The sequence below is a fragment of the Podarcis muralis genome, chromosome 2 (assembly GCF_964188315.1).
Source record: "Podarcis muralis chromosome 2, rPodMur119.hap1.1, whole genome shotgun sequence".
Classification (NCBI taxonomy): domain Eukaryota; kingdom Metazoa; phylum Chordata; class Lepidosauria; order Squamata; family Lacertidae; genus Podarcis; species Podarcis muralis.
In genome coordinates, this window is record NC_135656.1 from 116471236 (window position 1) to 116485845 (window position 14610).

The 14610-nt window shown below is 47.3% G+C and overlaps 2 protein-coding genes across 2 annotated transcripts in view; one reads left to right on the top strand and one right to left on the bottom strand.

Moving 5' to 3' along the window:
* The window catches only part of LOC114592237 (uncharacterized), a 42600-nt gene extending 38869 nt beyond the window's left edge, over positions 1-3731 (top strand). Inside the window, exons 12-13 of the mRNA XM_077923571.1 lie at positions 602-728; positions 2600-3731. Of these exons, the coding sequence (XP_077779697.1) occupies positions 602-728; positions 2600-3555 (1083 nt within the window). The 3' untranslated portion in view covers positions 3556-3731. The remainder of the gene's footprint in view (positions 1-601; positions 729-2599) is intronic.
* A 6552-nt stretch (positions 3732-10283) lies between these two features.
* Positions 10284-14610, bottom strand: part of LOC114592232 (uncharacterized) — a 35013-nt gene continuing 30686 nt past the window's right edge. The window contains exon 5 of the mRNA XM_077923090.1: positions 10284-12651. Coding sequence (XP_077779216.1) covers positions 11876-12651 — 776 coding nt within the window. The 3' untranslated portion in view covers positions 10284-11875. The remainder of the gene's footprint in view (positions 12652-14610) is intronic.

Consider the following 14610-nt stretch of genomic DNA (forward strand, 5'->3'; position numbering starts at 1 on the left):
CTGCCAACCTAGCAGTTCAAAAGCACCCCCGGGTGCAAGTAGATAAATAGGGACCGCTTACTAGCGGGAAGGTAAACAGTGTTCTGTGTGCTGTGCTGGCTCGCCAGATGCAGCTTGTCACACTGGCCACGTGACCCGGAAGTGTCTCCAGACAGCGCTGGCTCCCGGCCTATAGAGTGAGATGAGCGCACAACCCTAGAGTCTGGCAAGACTGGCCCGTACGGGCAGGGGTACCTTTACCTTTACCTTTATATAATTTGCAGAATGTGCATAGGTTCAGAATGAGACCAAGAGCATCAAATGATACTGAGGACAATCCTAGCAACGTTTTCCAATGTATTTCTTATCAACAAAAAAATGTGGTGCGGTGTGTGAGCACATTTTTATTCTGAAAATGTGGCCCAAAGAAAAAAGTTTGAGAACCACTGATCTAGGAGGAAGCTCACGAGTTTCTAGTGGTACGAGACACAGGGAGAAAAACATTTCTCTTACCTGCTTTCTCTGCTCCTCTGTTACGTTCCCCTGCCTAACACTCCTTTTCCCTTAACTAAATATATATATGCATCTGTCAATGAAATGCTGTTTCTCAATTCTGTTTCAGGTAATGAGGTCATCCAGGGATAAGCCAGATTGCCTTCCTACGGCAGAAGCGGAACCCCTGGACTTGTGCCAGATGCCAGCCCTGAAGGAGATCAAACAAGAGGAGGACTTGGATGTTACCATGCAGGGTAAGGACCTTTTCTGTTATTGGATTCAGTTTCCAATTAGGGGCTTCATCAAAAGACATTTGATGGACACTTTATCGAATAAGCCCCAAAAATGGTTTGAATTCCATATTGTCTTATCAGTTTCATGGTTTTTGACTTGGCAATGTATTGTGAATCATGATACGTGTGTGTGTGCGTGCTATGCAAAACTCGCAATGTGGGGAAAACCGTGACCATCCTCATTTCAGACATTGTGATATATCAGTACAGTCATACCTTGGAAGTCGAACAGAACCCGTTCCAGAAGTCCGTTTGACTTCCGAAATGTTTGACTTCCAAAGCACAACTTCTGATTGGCTGCAGGAAGCTCCTGCAGCCAATCTGAAGCCGCGGAAGCCCCGTCAGACGTTCGGCTTCCGGAAGAACATTAAAAAAACGGAACAATCACTTCCGGTTTTTGATCATTCAGGAGCCGGAACGTTCAACTCCCAAGGCGTTCAGGAGCCAAGATACGACTGTATATCACAATGTTTAGCTGGTGATATCTCACAAAGTTGAAAAGCAGCTCCATCCTTAATCCAGATATTGTGCTATATCTGAATATCGTGATGTTTAGCCAGTGATATATTGTCATGTTGAAAACTGGATATCGCCCAGCCTGACACACTGGAAGGTCCCTTTGAACTCTATGATTCTGTGACTCAAGGGGCTGCCCCTCTTATCATCCCTGACTGTGGGTCTTGCTGGCTATGCTCTGGCGGAGGCAGTGGGAACCACAGGAGGGGAGAGAGCTCTTGGGCTCAGATCCGGCTTGCGGGTTTCCTCCAGGCATGGTTGGCCACTGTAAGAACTGCTGGACTAAGTGGGCCATTGGCAGGATCCTGCAGCTGGGCTCTTGTTACATTCTCATGGTTATGGAGGCTGATGGGAGCTGGATTCTTCACTACATATGAAATAGATCAGGGGTCAGCAAACTTTTTCAGCAGGGGGCCGGTCCACTGTTCCTCAGACTTTGTGGGGGGCGGACTATATGGGGGGGGGGTGGAATTCACAAATTCCTATGCCCCACAAATAATCCAGAGATGCATTTTAAATAAAAGGGCACATTTTACTCATGTAAAAACACGCTGATTCCCGGACTGTCCGTGGGCTGGATATAGAAGGCGATTGGGCTGGATCCGGCCCCTGGGCCTTAGTTTGCCTACCTACCCATGAAATAGATCACCGGGAGGAATGGAAATGGGATGGAGCAGCTGCAATTCTGGTAGAACAAAGGGTGGCATTCAATATCACACCGAGTTAAAGGTCCCCCAGCAGTCTACGAGTTGTGCTTGCACAAGAGAAGGCCACGGTTCTCACAGCTGGTTTCAAAACTGATCGCTGTAGCCGCTGATACTTCTAGTTGCACAACTGTTTTGCTGGATGTCTTAGTGTGCAACCATTATTCTTGCCCTTACATTGGTGGACAAGAGAGCATTGAATCTGGCCATAGGTAGGATTCAGCTTTCTCAGAATAGGCCCATTGACATTAACAAACATGACTAAGTTTGGTCCATTAATTTCAATGGCTCTGCTCTGCATAAAATCTAGTTGAATAACACCTATAATATACCTTTTCTGCTCATTTTAATTCTTTGCATTTATATGTATGTCAGCATATATATCTCTGCTAACAAATAATCCCCGTTCTCAAACAGATATACCTTTGTTTCAGGGTGTGGGTGTATTGTTCTTAGTATTTGATTTGGATGTCAATAAAGTTCTACATGGAGATCCAAGGATATCTTCTTTATTCATGTCTCCTGTTGTTTTATTAAAATATGATTTGAGGATCCCTTTTCCACTGTTCAGGGAATCATGTAGTTTTCTCATTCTCCCCCTTTGTATTCTAGAAAGTAATTTGAGGAAGGAGAAGACCCATACAGAAGTTTCTGGAGACGTGCAGCCATATTGGATGTCATCAGGGAGCTGCGACCAGCATATTTCTCCCCATCCTGATTTTTGGGAAGCCTCTGAGAGCCGCATGGGAAGTGGACCCGAGAATGAAAGCTCGGTTCATTGTCCTCAAGGCTGTTGCAAACAATTCAATGGAACAACCAACCCCCAGAGAATCTTCAATGGTGAGGGACGGATCTCTTGCACTGAGTGTGGGCAGCTTTGCAGAAGCGATCATGGTGAAGATTGGAGAATGCACTTGGAAGAGAAACCTTACGAGTGCTCGGATTGTGGGAAGAGGTTCAGCCGGAAAGCCGACCTTGTCAGTCATCAGAGAATACACACGGGGGAGAAACCCTACAAATGCCCAGACTGCGGGACCAGCTTCAGCGACTGCTCGAGCCTCAGCAGGCACCGCAGGACCCACAGCGACGAGAGGCCCTACATCTGCTCGGAGTGTGGGAAGAGCTTCGCTCAGAGGGCAAACCTTATTAAGCACCACCGGACCCACACAGGGGAGAGGCCTTATACCTGCTTAGAGTGCGGGAAGAGCTTCAGCCAGCAGTCGAACCTGATCTTGCACAGGAGAACCCACACGGGGGAGAGGCCCCATAAGTGCCCCGAGTGCGGGAAAGGCTTCAGCCGGAGGTCGCACCTCCGCGTCCACGAGAGAGCCCACACCGGGGAGAAGCCGTTCCTGTGCTCGGTTTGCGGGAAAGGCTTCAGCCGGAGGCCTAAGCTGGTGACGCACCAGAGAATCCACACGGGAGAGAAACCGTACGAATGCTCCGACTGTGGCAAAGGTTTCACGGGAGCCTCTAGTCTGAACAGGCATAAGCGGATTCATTCCGGGCAGATCCCACAGGTCCCCCCACGGCAACTGATTTTTAACAGAAGCCATGTTTTGAACTGAGCAACGGTTTTGAGGGAGGGCAGCACAGTGTTCAGTAGGCCCCAAAGACCTACAGGCCCCAATGACTCACTTCTATGCACAGTGGACTCTGGTGTCGTGGTTTGAGCGTCCGGCTAAGACTGTGAATATCCAAGGTTATAGTCAATTCACTCCCAGCCTGAGCGGACCCATTGAAATGAAGGAACCTACATCAGTCATGTCCGTTTACGTCAGTGTGTCTACTCTGAGTAGGACTAGCACTGAATATGACCGCCGGGATCAAATCCCCACTCAGCCATAAGGCTTCCTTAGGGGACCTTGGGCTCGTGCAGTGGTTCCCAAACTTTTTCGGGTCACTGCCCTCTTGGTTCCATAAGTTCGCCCCCTACCCAGTGTGGTGTAGTGGTTAAGAGCGGTAGTCTCATAATCCGGGGAACCGGATTCGAGTCTCTGCTCCACCACATGCAGCTGCTGGGTGACCTTGGGCCAGTCACACTTCTTTGAAGTCTCTCAGCCCCACTCACCTCACAGAGTGTTTGTTGTGGGGGAGGAAGGAAAAGGAGAATGTTAGCCGCTTTGAGACTCCTTAAAGGAAGTGAAAGGCGGGATATCAAATCCAAACTCCTCTTCTTCTTCTACCCTATGAAAAGCATTATTCAGAATAGCGGTTTCCACAACCCGCTAAGGAAGATAACACAATCAAATTCAAAACAGGAACAATTAATTGCACATATATCCTAAATCCAGTTAGAACTATTTCGTAGCATTGGAAGGGACCCTGAGGGTCATCCAGTCCAACCCCGTGCAATAATTTAGTTTAATTCAACAAAATTGATTAACTTGATCCCCTGATGCCAGCTTTTCAAAGTCTGCTGGTCATTTACATTTCCTGTGTATATTGTTGTTCTTTACATTTTAAGCAATGTGCTCCTTGTATTCTCTCCCCCCCCAACAGCATCCCTTAGAGTCTGCTTGAATTTATTTTGCCACAAGTTTGCGTTCCATTTTGTTCCCTACATGTGGACAAGACTTACGTTTTCTGAAAGATGCCTTCTTGCCTCAAATAGCTTCCTTGACTCTGCTCATTAACCACGCTGGCATCCTCTTGAATCCGGTGGCACCTTTCCAATTTAGGATATGCATTCTAGGTGAGCTTCTGTTATTGAGGTTTTGGTGCCGCCCCACTTTGGGACAGAGATTTGACCCCTTTGGCTTTCCGTTTCAAAATTCTTTATACTAATTCCTTAATTTTTTGTAAGTTTCCTCAATTTGAAGTCAAACATGACTGAGCTGGACCTCTTTGGCCTTTGTTCAGTCATAAATATATTGAATTTGATAGCGCTTGGGTCGGCATTTCCAGTTGGTTCAACACCACTTAAGTACCCTGCCCCAAAGTCCTAAGTAGCACTTAAGATCTCAGCCTAGCCTGCCTCACAAGGTAAGGGGAAATCCTTGCAAGGTGGGGTATAAAAATATAATAAAACACATAAAAAAGTAAAAAAAACCAACATATGGGCAATGATATGCGATCCCCTCCCCTGGAAAAGTGGATTTTGTGTGATCCCTTGGCATATTCGCTTAATGAGGGGTGAACAATGCATGTGTGAACTTGCCGCAAGAAGGTGATTTCAGGTGCAGCTGGGGATATTATAGATGGCACTTGAAGCATCAATATGTTGCTGGACTCCAATTCCCATCATCCCTGACCATTGGCCATGCTGGCAGGGCCTGATGGGAGCTGGAATCCAACAACTTCCAGAAGGCCATAGGCTCCCCATTTCTGGATTAAAACATCCACTGTATATTTTGGAATCTTGTTTGTCTGTTTAATGTGCATTTTTGGACACCTCTTAAGATAACTGTGACCTAATTTCCAATTACTGTCCCTGAGTTCAACACACAGGTTTTCTTCCGTGTTTGGATACAGCTGGACGCCATTTTGAATCAAGATGGCTGACTGGACCCTTCAGAACAACACTGATTTCAACCACTGCAGTGATTTTGTTGTGGTCGTCGTTACTTAGGCTTGTATCCAGTCCTGGTCCTACTCAGAGTAGACCAATTGAAGTGAATGGGCATGACTAACTTAGGTCCATTAATTTCAGTGGGTCTACTCTGAGTAGGACTTCGCCAGATACAGCCCTTAGGATTCCAGAGGGTTGCCTGTGTGTGAGGCGGCTAGTCAGTAAATAAAGTCCTGTTTATCCAGAAAGTTCCTTTCCAGTTGTCCTTCTGTTCTCTGGCTTCCATAATAAATGCCCATAACCAGCTGTTTCCTGGGTTCATTCCCTTCCCTTCTCCTTTCTTTAGGGTCTAAAAATCCTTTGCAGTGGACATAGGCCCAATCTGTACTATACATTTCAAGCAGTACTGGAGCTCTTCAAGCAGTCGTGGCTTCCTGCAAAGAATTCTGGGAAGTGTAGTTTTTTTTTAAAAAAGGGAGGGCTGAGAGTTGCTAGGAGACCCATAATGCCCATTCTACACTTTTGGTGTGGCAGCTTTTGCACTTCGGAACTCCCTGCTCATTGACATTCTGCAGGTGCCTTTTCAGCGCCTGCTAAAATCTTTTGCGTTTAGGGAATCCTACCTGGACATGTAAAATTGATGTGCGTTTTAATCTGGAGTACTAGTTTAGAATGTATACTTTTTAAACTCCTGGTTCTAGTCACCTTTTTATATAAACTTGTTATGAACATTGGTTTCTACAGACATTTTTCATCTGCTTTGTAAACTGCTAAGAGGTTTCATTTGCAGTCAAGTGGCATACAACTTTTGTTGAATGAATAAAACACAAATACAGTCAAACCTCGGTTCCTGAACAGCTTTGTTTTCGAACGTTTCGACTCCCGAACGCCGAAAACCCGGAAGTAAATGCTCCGTTTTTCGGACATTTTTCGGAAGCCGAATGTCCAACGCGGCTTCGGCTTGAGTGCAGGAAGTTCCTTCAACCAATCAGAAGCCGCGCCTCAGTTGTCAAATGTTTCGGAAGCCAAACAGGCTTCTGGAATGGAGTATGTTCTCCGTACAGTCAACTGAGGAGAGCTGTAGGCCAGGCACAGGAAACCTGTCCACCCTCCAGATGTTGCTGAACTACAACTCCCATCATATTCTGCCATTGGGGGCAGATGGGAGATGTAGTCTAGTGACATCGGGCAGACCAAAGGCTCCCTGCAAGTGTTAGAAACTCAGCGTATAAGCTAGGTGCCAAATTTCTATTATCTCAACTACATTGCTTGACTGTAGCTTGCTCTTACACTTCATTGGCCCCAGTATGCAAGGAGAAACACACAATGGAAATGGTACTGAAGATGGACTAAGGCCGAGGTTTTTAAACTGTGGTCGCCAACCTGGTGCCCACAAACCTCCACGCAGTTGCAGTTGGACCCTCACCAGTAGCAAAACGCGCCTGGGGAATTTCTAACACTGCTCCCTTCACCTGCACAAAGGTTTATGCCTTGATAATCATGCCTCCAGCAAGAGAAAGCCACGGAAAATTAAATGATTGAAATAATAGCATTTGAGAGATGTAAGGGAGCTTGTAGGTGGTCCAGACTAGCCTTCGGCAACCCGGTGCCCTGCAGACGTTTTGAAACAAATCCCATCTCCCACTGGACTACTGTGCTGCCTTCCATGTGGGGTCTCCTTTGCGCTTGATCCAGAAGCTGCGGCTAGCGCAAAATGCGTCCGCTCAGTTACTGACAGGAGTGAGGCCCTGACTGCATATGATGCCTCTGCTCAGAGATCTGCCCATTTGCAAACAGGCCAAGTTCAAAGTGTTGCTATTCGGCCCTTAACACCTCGGGGCCAGTTTGCTTTCCGGATCGCCTTACCCTATTTGACCGCTTCATTCTGCAAAACCAGCACTTGTTACGGGTGCCACATACGGTAATACCCATTCTGCTTGTGTAAGAAATCTTTTAACATGGCAGCATTTACACTTTTGACACCAGGCAGGCAATTTTGCTGTATTCTTTTTGGCACCTGCTTGAAACATTTTTGTGAGGCAAGCGTAGCCAGACATGTAGAAGTTACCTAAGTTTTATCTTTTTTAAAAAAACAAAAAACCTGTTGATTTTAATCTTTGGAATTTTGGTTTTATCAATAATTTAAATTTTTAGAGGGGTTTTTAAAAAAGCAATAAAGCAGTTTAGAAATTAAATAATAGTAAATAAGGTCTTCGGGCAAATATTTCTCCTCCTCATCTGAGGTCATCCATCCATTGCCTGCTGAAGACAAAAAGTGGAAATCCCAAACAATTCCATACCTGTATTAAGAGGAAAAGGGACGCGGGTGGCGCTGTGGGTAAAAGCCTCAGCGCCTAGGGCTTGCCGATCGAAAGGTCGGCGGTTCGAATCCCCGCGGCGGGGTGCGCTCCCGCTGCTCGGTCCCAGCGCCTGCCAACCTAGCAGTTCGAAAGCACCCCCGGGTGCAAGTAGATAAATAGGGACCGCTTACTGGCGGGAAGGTAAACGGCGTTCCGTGTGCTGCGCTGGCTCGCCAGATGCAGCTTGTCACGCTGGCCACGTGACCCGGAAGTGCCTTCGGACAGCGCTGGCCCCCGGCCTCTTGAGTGAGATGGGCGCACAACCCCAGAGTCTGTCAAGACTGGCCCGTACGGGCAGGGGTACCTTTACCTTTACCTTTAAGGTCTTTTCCAATCCAGCCTAGCTCAATACAGGATGCAACTACACCGTCTCTTGACAGATGTCTCTCCAGACTTTGCTTAAATTTTCTAACAGGATAATGTTGACTCAGAAACAAGCCTCATCATATAAATGCCGTCTGTGGAAAAAGCTTCTGGCATCAATCACACCTTACCAGAAAAGGGGAACAATGAATAAGGGGAGCAACTCCCCTATGTGGAAAAGTTGCAACACTGGGGTCTTTTGGTTGAGGGGAAAGGTGAGGAAGAGGGAACAGGCTAGAGGTGCGTACAGTTTTGCCCAGTGTAGAGAAAGTACTGGTAACTTGTCGCCATTCAACGAAGCTGAATGTTCTGGAAGCCTGCGCCGCTCAGGCCACGTGACGCAGAGGAGGAGGTGGTGCGCAGGTGCAAGGCGAGAGTGTGGGACCAAAAAACGGGACATTCTGGGATCCAATCAGAAGCCGCGATGGCTTCTGTAATTCAGGGATGTCCCAGACAAATTGGGACAGTTGAGCAATAGGACTCTCCAGTCAGACAAAAGCACCTGAGGGGCAGGGGGGAGCAAGGCTGGTGAGGGACATGTCCCCAAGGGTCACATAAAGTGTCCTGGAGGACCACATCTGGCTCAAAGGCTGGAAGTTTCCCATCTCTATCATAGGTAAAGGTAAAGGGCCCCCTGACCATTAGGTCCAGTCATGGCCGACTCTGGGGTTGCGGTGCTCATCTCACTTTATTGGCCGAGGGAGCCAGCTTACAGCTTCCGGGTCATGTGGCCAGCATGACTAAGCCGCTTCTGGCGAACCAGAGCAGCGCACGGAAACGCCGTTTATCTTCCTGCTGGAGCGGTACCTATTTATCTACTTGCATTTTGACGTGCTTTCGAACTGCTAGGTTGGCAGGAGCAGGGACTGAGCAACGGGAGCTCACCCCGTCACGGGGATTCAAACTGAGTGGGGATTCGAACCGCCAACCTTCTGATCAGCAAGTCCTAGGCTGTGTGGTTTAACCCACAGCGCCACCCACATCCCTATCTCTATCATACAGGATTAAAAAAAACCAAGAGTAGATTCCTAGACTCAGCCAAACCACGCTGCCTCTTGTCTGATGAAGTGAAGCCTTTGCTTCCTGTTCCTCACACACTCGCTGCATCATGGGAAGGGAGGTTATGGGCTGTTCTTATTTTTATTTTTTCTTTGTGTTTTTATATTGTGATTTTATCTTGGGAACGGCGCAGAGACCTGCGGAATTGAGTCATCTGCTTGGACACCCTGAGGACAGGAAACTGAACTTGATGGACCACTGACCTCCTGCAGGCTTCTCTCACTTTCTGACTTACTGTTGAACGTGGCGCAAGTTTGTGTTGTATCAGTTGGCGTGTGTGGCCGTACTGTGAATTGAACGTTGCCCTTTGTGGCTTGTCCAAGCTACCCAAGATTGATCGGAAGGCTGATGGAGCAATGAACACGTCCTTCTGTGAATGTGTGTGCGCCAGCCACCTTGACAGGAGCACCTGTGTGGCCTAATACTAATAATAATACTTTTAATAATACAGTGGTACCTCGGGTTAAGTACTTAATTCGTTCCGGAGGTCTGTTCTTAACCTGAAACTGTTCTTAACCTGAAGCACCACTTTAGCTAATGGGGCCTCCTGCTGCCGCCGTAGCACGATTTCTGTTCTCATCCTGCAGCAAAGTTCTTAACCCAAGGTACTATTTCTGGGTTAGCGGAGTCTGTAACCTGAAGCGTATGTAACCCGAGGTACCACTGTATAAAAACACAATAAAATGTCAAACATGAAAAACTTCCCTAAACAGGGCTGCCTTCAGATGTCTTCTAAAAGTCAGAGAGTTGTTTATTTCCTTGACATCTGACGGGAGGTCGTTCCACAGGGAGGGTGCCACTACCGAGGAGGCCCTTTGCCTGGTTCACTTCTCTCCTGAATAAATGCTCCCTGGGACTAGAAGTGTATGATAACTACCATCCTATTGCAAATACAGGAAGCTGGTTGCGCAAGGCGAGGACCATTTCCCCCACCCTAATCCCATCGTAACAGTTCTCTTTCCCCCACTCCAATCTTTCCAGTCATGCATTTTACTACCCAAGGCAGGCTCATTTCTTTATTAATATCACCAACCATGTACAAATGAATAATAACAAATAGCAGGATTTGCTTCCTAGTTCTTAAAAAAATTCATTTGAAGAATATACATTCCCTGGTGCGACAAGAACTGCCTTCCAGGGTCTTGAACAACTGTGATTGTGTTATTCGTAACAACCACCCCGGGATGTAGGTTGCCAATATTTGCCTCCCTTTCTTGGCTAAGTGGGGATCTGAACCCAGATCTCTCAGGTCTTAGTCTGAAACTAATAAAACTGTAATGACTTGACAAAGAAAGGACGAAATAAGGCAGTTTTATACATTTTACTTCCACCAGCCCATCTACTTGAAAGAAGTACCCTAGCTGCTTATCGACAAACCCCTTTGGGTTTTTTTTTTTTAAATAGAAGCTACCAACCGGGACAGAGACAAGGAAAGGATCCCTCAAACTCCAGATGACTTTTTGCAGAGAAAGAGGCAGCAAAATAGTCTGAATTATCTGGAGGGCACTTGGCTGAAAAAGGCTAATAAAGAGCATGGCTGGGAATGTCCTCTGTGAGCATACAATTTTCATTTTACAGGATTTTCCACCTATGTGAGCTCTTTAATCGAGATCAGTGGTTCCCAAAATGGGCAGTACCATCCCCTGGGGTGGGGGTGGAATTTCCTTTTTTTTATTTTGTTAAATAAATTTTTATTCATTGGGGTGGGATTTCCTAGCTGGGGGCTAAGAGGCAACAGGAGAATTTTAAGGGACCCCAGGGGTCATCTAGACCAACCCCCTGCTGTGCAGGAATCGCAGCTAAAGCATCCACGACAGACAACCATCCAACCTGTTTAAAAACCTACAACAAAATGGATCAAGTTCACCAGTTTGTTAAATAAACTAAGTCATTTCAATTGGATTTTAAATCAATGTGCACTTAATTGTTGCTGTTTAGAATTTTATTGTGTTAATCTCTCAAGGGAGTTGTGCAAACTGCTATCCTGAATAATGCTTTTGAAAGGGTATGGGGTGGGGCACTGGGCACAAGTTTATCAAAACAATGGCCCGAAAAATGTTTGGGAACCGCTGATCTGCAGTACGGATAGGGAAACCCGTGAGCCCTCAGAAGCTGTTGGGCTACAACACTCACAATTCCTGACCATCAGCCATGCTGACTGGGGCTTAAGGGGACTTGATCCAGAGGAGAACTATGGGATTCTCCAACTCTAGTGTAAAGAGCATATGAATGACATTTGAAGCACATCCCATTTGATCCAGGAAGCCCAAGGATTGTGCTGCTATACAGTGGTACCTTGGGGTTAAGAACTTAATTCGTTCCGGAGGTCCGTTCTTAACCTGAAACTGTTTTTAACCTGAGGTACCATTTTAGCTAATGGGGCCTCATGCTGCCGCCGTGCGATTTCTGTTCTCATCCTGAGGTAAAGTTCTTAACCTGAGGTACTATTTCTGGGTTAGCGGAGTCTGTAACCTGAAGCATCTGTAACCCGAGGTACCACTGCACAGTGTAATCACACGTCAACCCTCTCTCTGGAGCGGCACCACAACTGGAACAGCAGTGCGTCACAACCGGCCGGAATTTCTCAGGAAACGCTCAGACAGAGCCTTCATCTGTTCCCACGGGAGTTTCTCCACCTTTGTGGGTTATCTGATGCTTTGTCAGGATTGCGCTTCGGCTGAAGCTCTTCCCGCACTGTGAGCACTGGTACGGCTTCTCTCCCGTGTGCACTCTCAGGTGCGAGGTCAGGTGGTCGCTCCGATGGAAGCTCTTCCCGCACTCTGAGCATTTGTACATCTTCTCCTCCGTGTGGATTCTCCGGTGCAAAGTAAGGTGCGGCCTCTGGCTGAAGGACTTCCCACACTCTAAACACTGGTAAGGTTTCTCCCCGGTGTGGATCCTTCGATGCAAAGTGAGGTGCGTGCTCTGATTGAAGCATTTCCCGCACTCCTGGCACTTGTAGGGCTTCTCCCCGGTGTGGATTCTCTGGTGAGAGGTAAGGTGCGTGCTCTGGCTGAAGCTCTGCCCACACTCCTTGCACTTGTATGGCCTTTCCCCTGTGTGGATGGTACGGTGGATGGTCAGCCGCCTGCTGTGACTGAAGCTCTTGCCGCACTCCAGGCACGTAAACGGCTTCTCTCCCGTGTGGGTTATTTTGTGGAGGATAAAATAGGTGCTCTGGCTGAAGCTCTTCCCACACTCCAAACACTTGTACCGTTTTTCTCCCGTGTGCATCCTCTGGTGCTGAGAGAGATGCCCGCTCTGCCTGAAACCCTTCCCGCACTCAAAGCACTGATAGGGCCTCTTCTCGGTGTGGATTCTCTGGTGTACGTTAAGGCGTGACTTAGAACAAAACATCTTCCCGCACACAGGGCACTTGTTCCTTCTCTTTTCCTCCTGCACATCTACTTGGGCTGGGGTTTTGTGGGCCTCCCCGTCTTTGCTAGCGTTGGGCGGACTCCCGCGCTTATCTCTGGTGGACGTTTTCCTGCCTTGCTGCCTCGTGGCTTCATCTTGAGTACTGGTGCTGACATCCACGTCTAGATCTTCCATTTTTGTAGACCCTCCTCCTGGTTCGCCTTCGTTTTCCCTCTCCCAGTGTCCTCCTACTGGAGCCGAGAAAGAAATGACAGCCAAGGGGAAGAGAAACCAGTTAACTGGAACATTATTTCATCAGTCCCCAAAAGAAGAAGCAAACATTCCCTATTGACAGATAATCTGGGCCTCGGCACAGTAATAATAATAATAATAATAATAATAATAATAATAATAATAATAATAATTTATTATTTATACCCTGCCCATCTGTCTGAGTTTCCCCAGCCACTCTGGGCGGCTCCCAATCAAGTCTTAAAACAATACACCATTAAATATTAAAAACCTCCCTAAACAGGGCTGCCTTCAGATGTCTTTTAAAGACAAGATAGCTGCTTTATTTCCATCACATCTGAAGGGAGGGCGTTCCACAGGGCGGGCGCCACTACCGAGAAGGGCCTCTGTCTGGTTCCCTGTAGCCTCACTTCTCGCAATGAGGGAACCGCCAGAAGGCCCTCAGCGCTGGAACTCAGTGTCTGGGCTGAACGATGGGGGTGGAGACGCTCCTTCAGGTATACAGGACCGAGGCCTGAACAAGTATACCTGAACAAGTGTCTCCACCCCCTTCCAGCTCTACGATTCTACGTTCACCTTACCCAGCGAATCTTGGCCGTCCTCCTGCTTGACTCCCTGGGACACGAGCCTCTGGGCACTGTCTGAAGGAGCATCCTCTGCCTCGGGGAAGGTAGCGGCCCAGTCCATCAACAGCACCGACACCTGAAACGGTTAGGGATCCCAAGAGAGGTAAGAGGTGGGGCGATGGGTCAGCGCGCCTGGCTGTTAACCAGAAGGCTGTTGGTTCAAGCCCACCCAGGGATGGCTGTGGGCAGGATTCCTGCATTGCAGGGGGTTGGGCTGGATGACCTCTGGGGTCCCCTCCAACTCTCCAATTCTATGAGAAACGGGCCATCTTGACCAGGGGGTGCCCTCAGCCTTCAATGAGGCAGTTTGGAACAGGTTTAAAGCCACTCCATATGCAAAAAGCACCATCTTGGCGCATGGTCCTTAAAAATGTTGTGTTTTTTGAGTTCTTCCTTTCCTAGGTTGGGAAGGGAAGTGTGTGTCATCAGAAGCAGGAGAATGATAGGCAGAGCCATGGATTAAGTGTCCCTGCTGCTCTTGAGCGTCACATCGCCCATGTATTGCCCACCCTTCACCAGCAGGTCTCAAGGCAGCTAACAGAAAAAGTAAATTCGTAAATTAAAAATGGCGAGAAACATTTGTTACTAATAATATTATTATTAGGATTACTGTGGTGGTGTTTGTTTATTGCCATACCTTCAGTAGCAGGACAGGTTACAACCGTTTAAAACCCAGAATTAAAAATAATTTAAAACAGATTTCGGACACCAAAAACTGGGCGGGTTCCAAAAACACACACGGGAGGTGTCAAGAAATAAGTGCACCTTTTGCAAGTTTGCAACCCCCGACCAGCTCTCCTCAGATCTTGGGGGTGCCTGGGAATAATAATAATAATAATAATAATAATACAATGCAGCCCTATTGGCATCACAAAACCTTTGAGGATCTTAAAAAACAGGATAAAACCTTTTTATAATTTGAACAGAAGTAAGAACATTTTATAAAAAAGACAAGCAGGATAAATCACTTGATTGAACAGCTTGCTTGCTTGCAAAATCCTGCTGCTCAGGATCCACAAACTAAGAAGTCTTCCTAGCCATCATCCTTTGCATATTATTCCATGGAAAACCCCACTTTTGCCTTCCTGCTTCCCC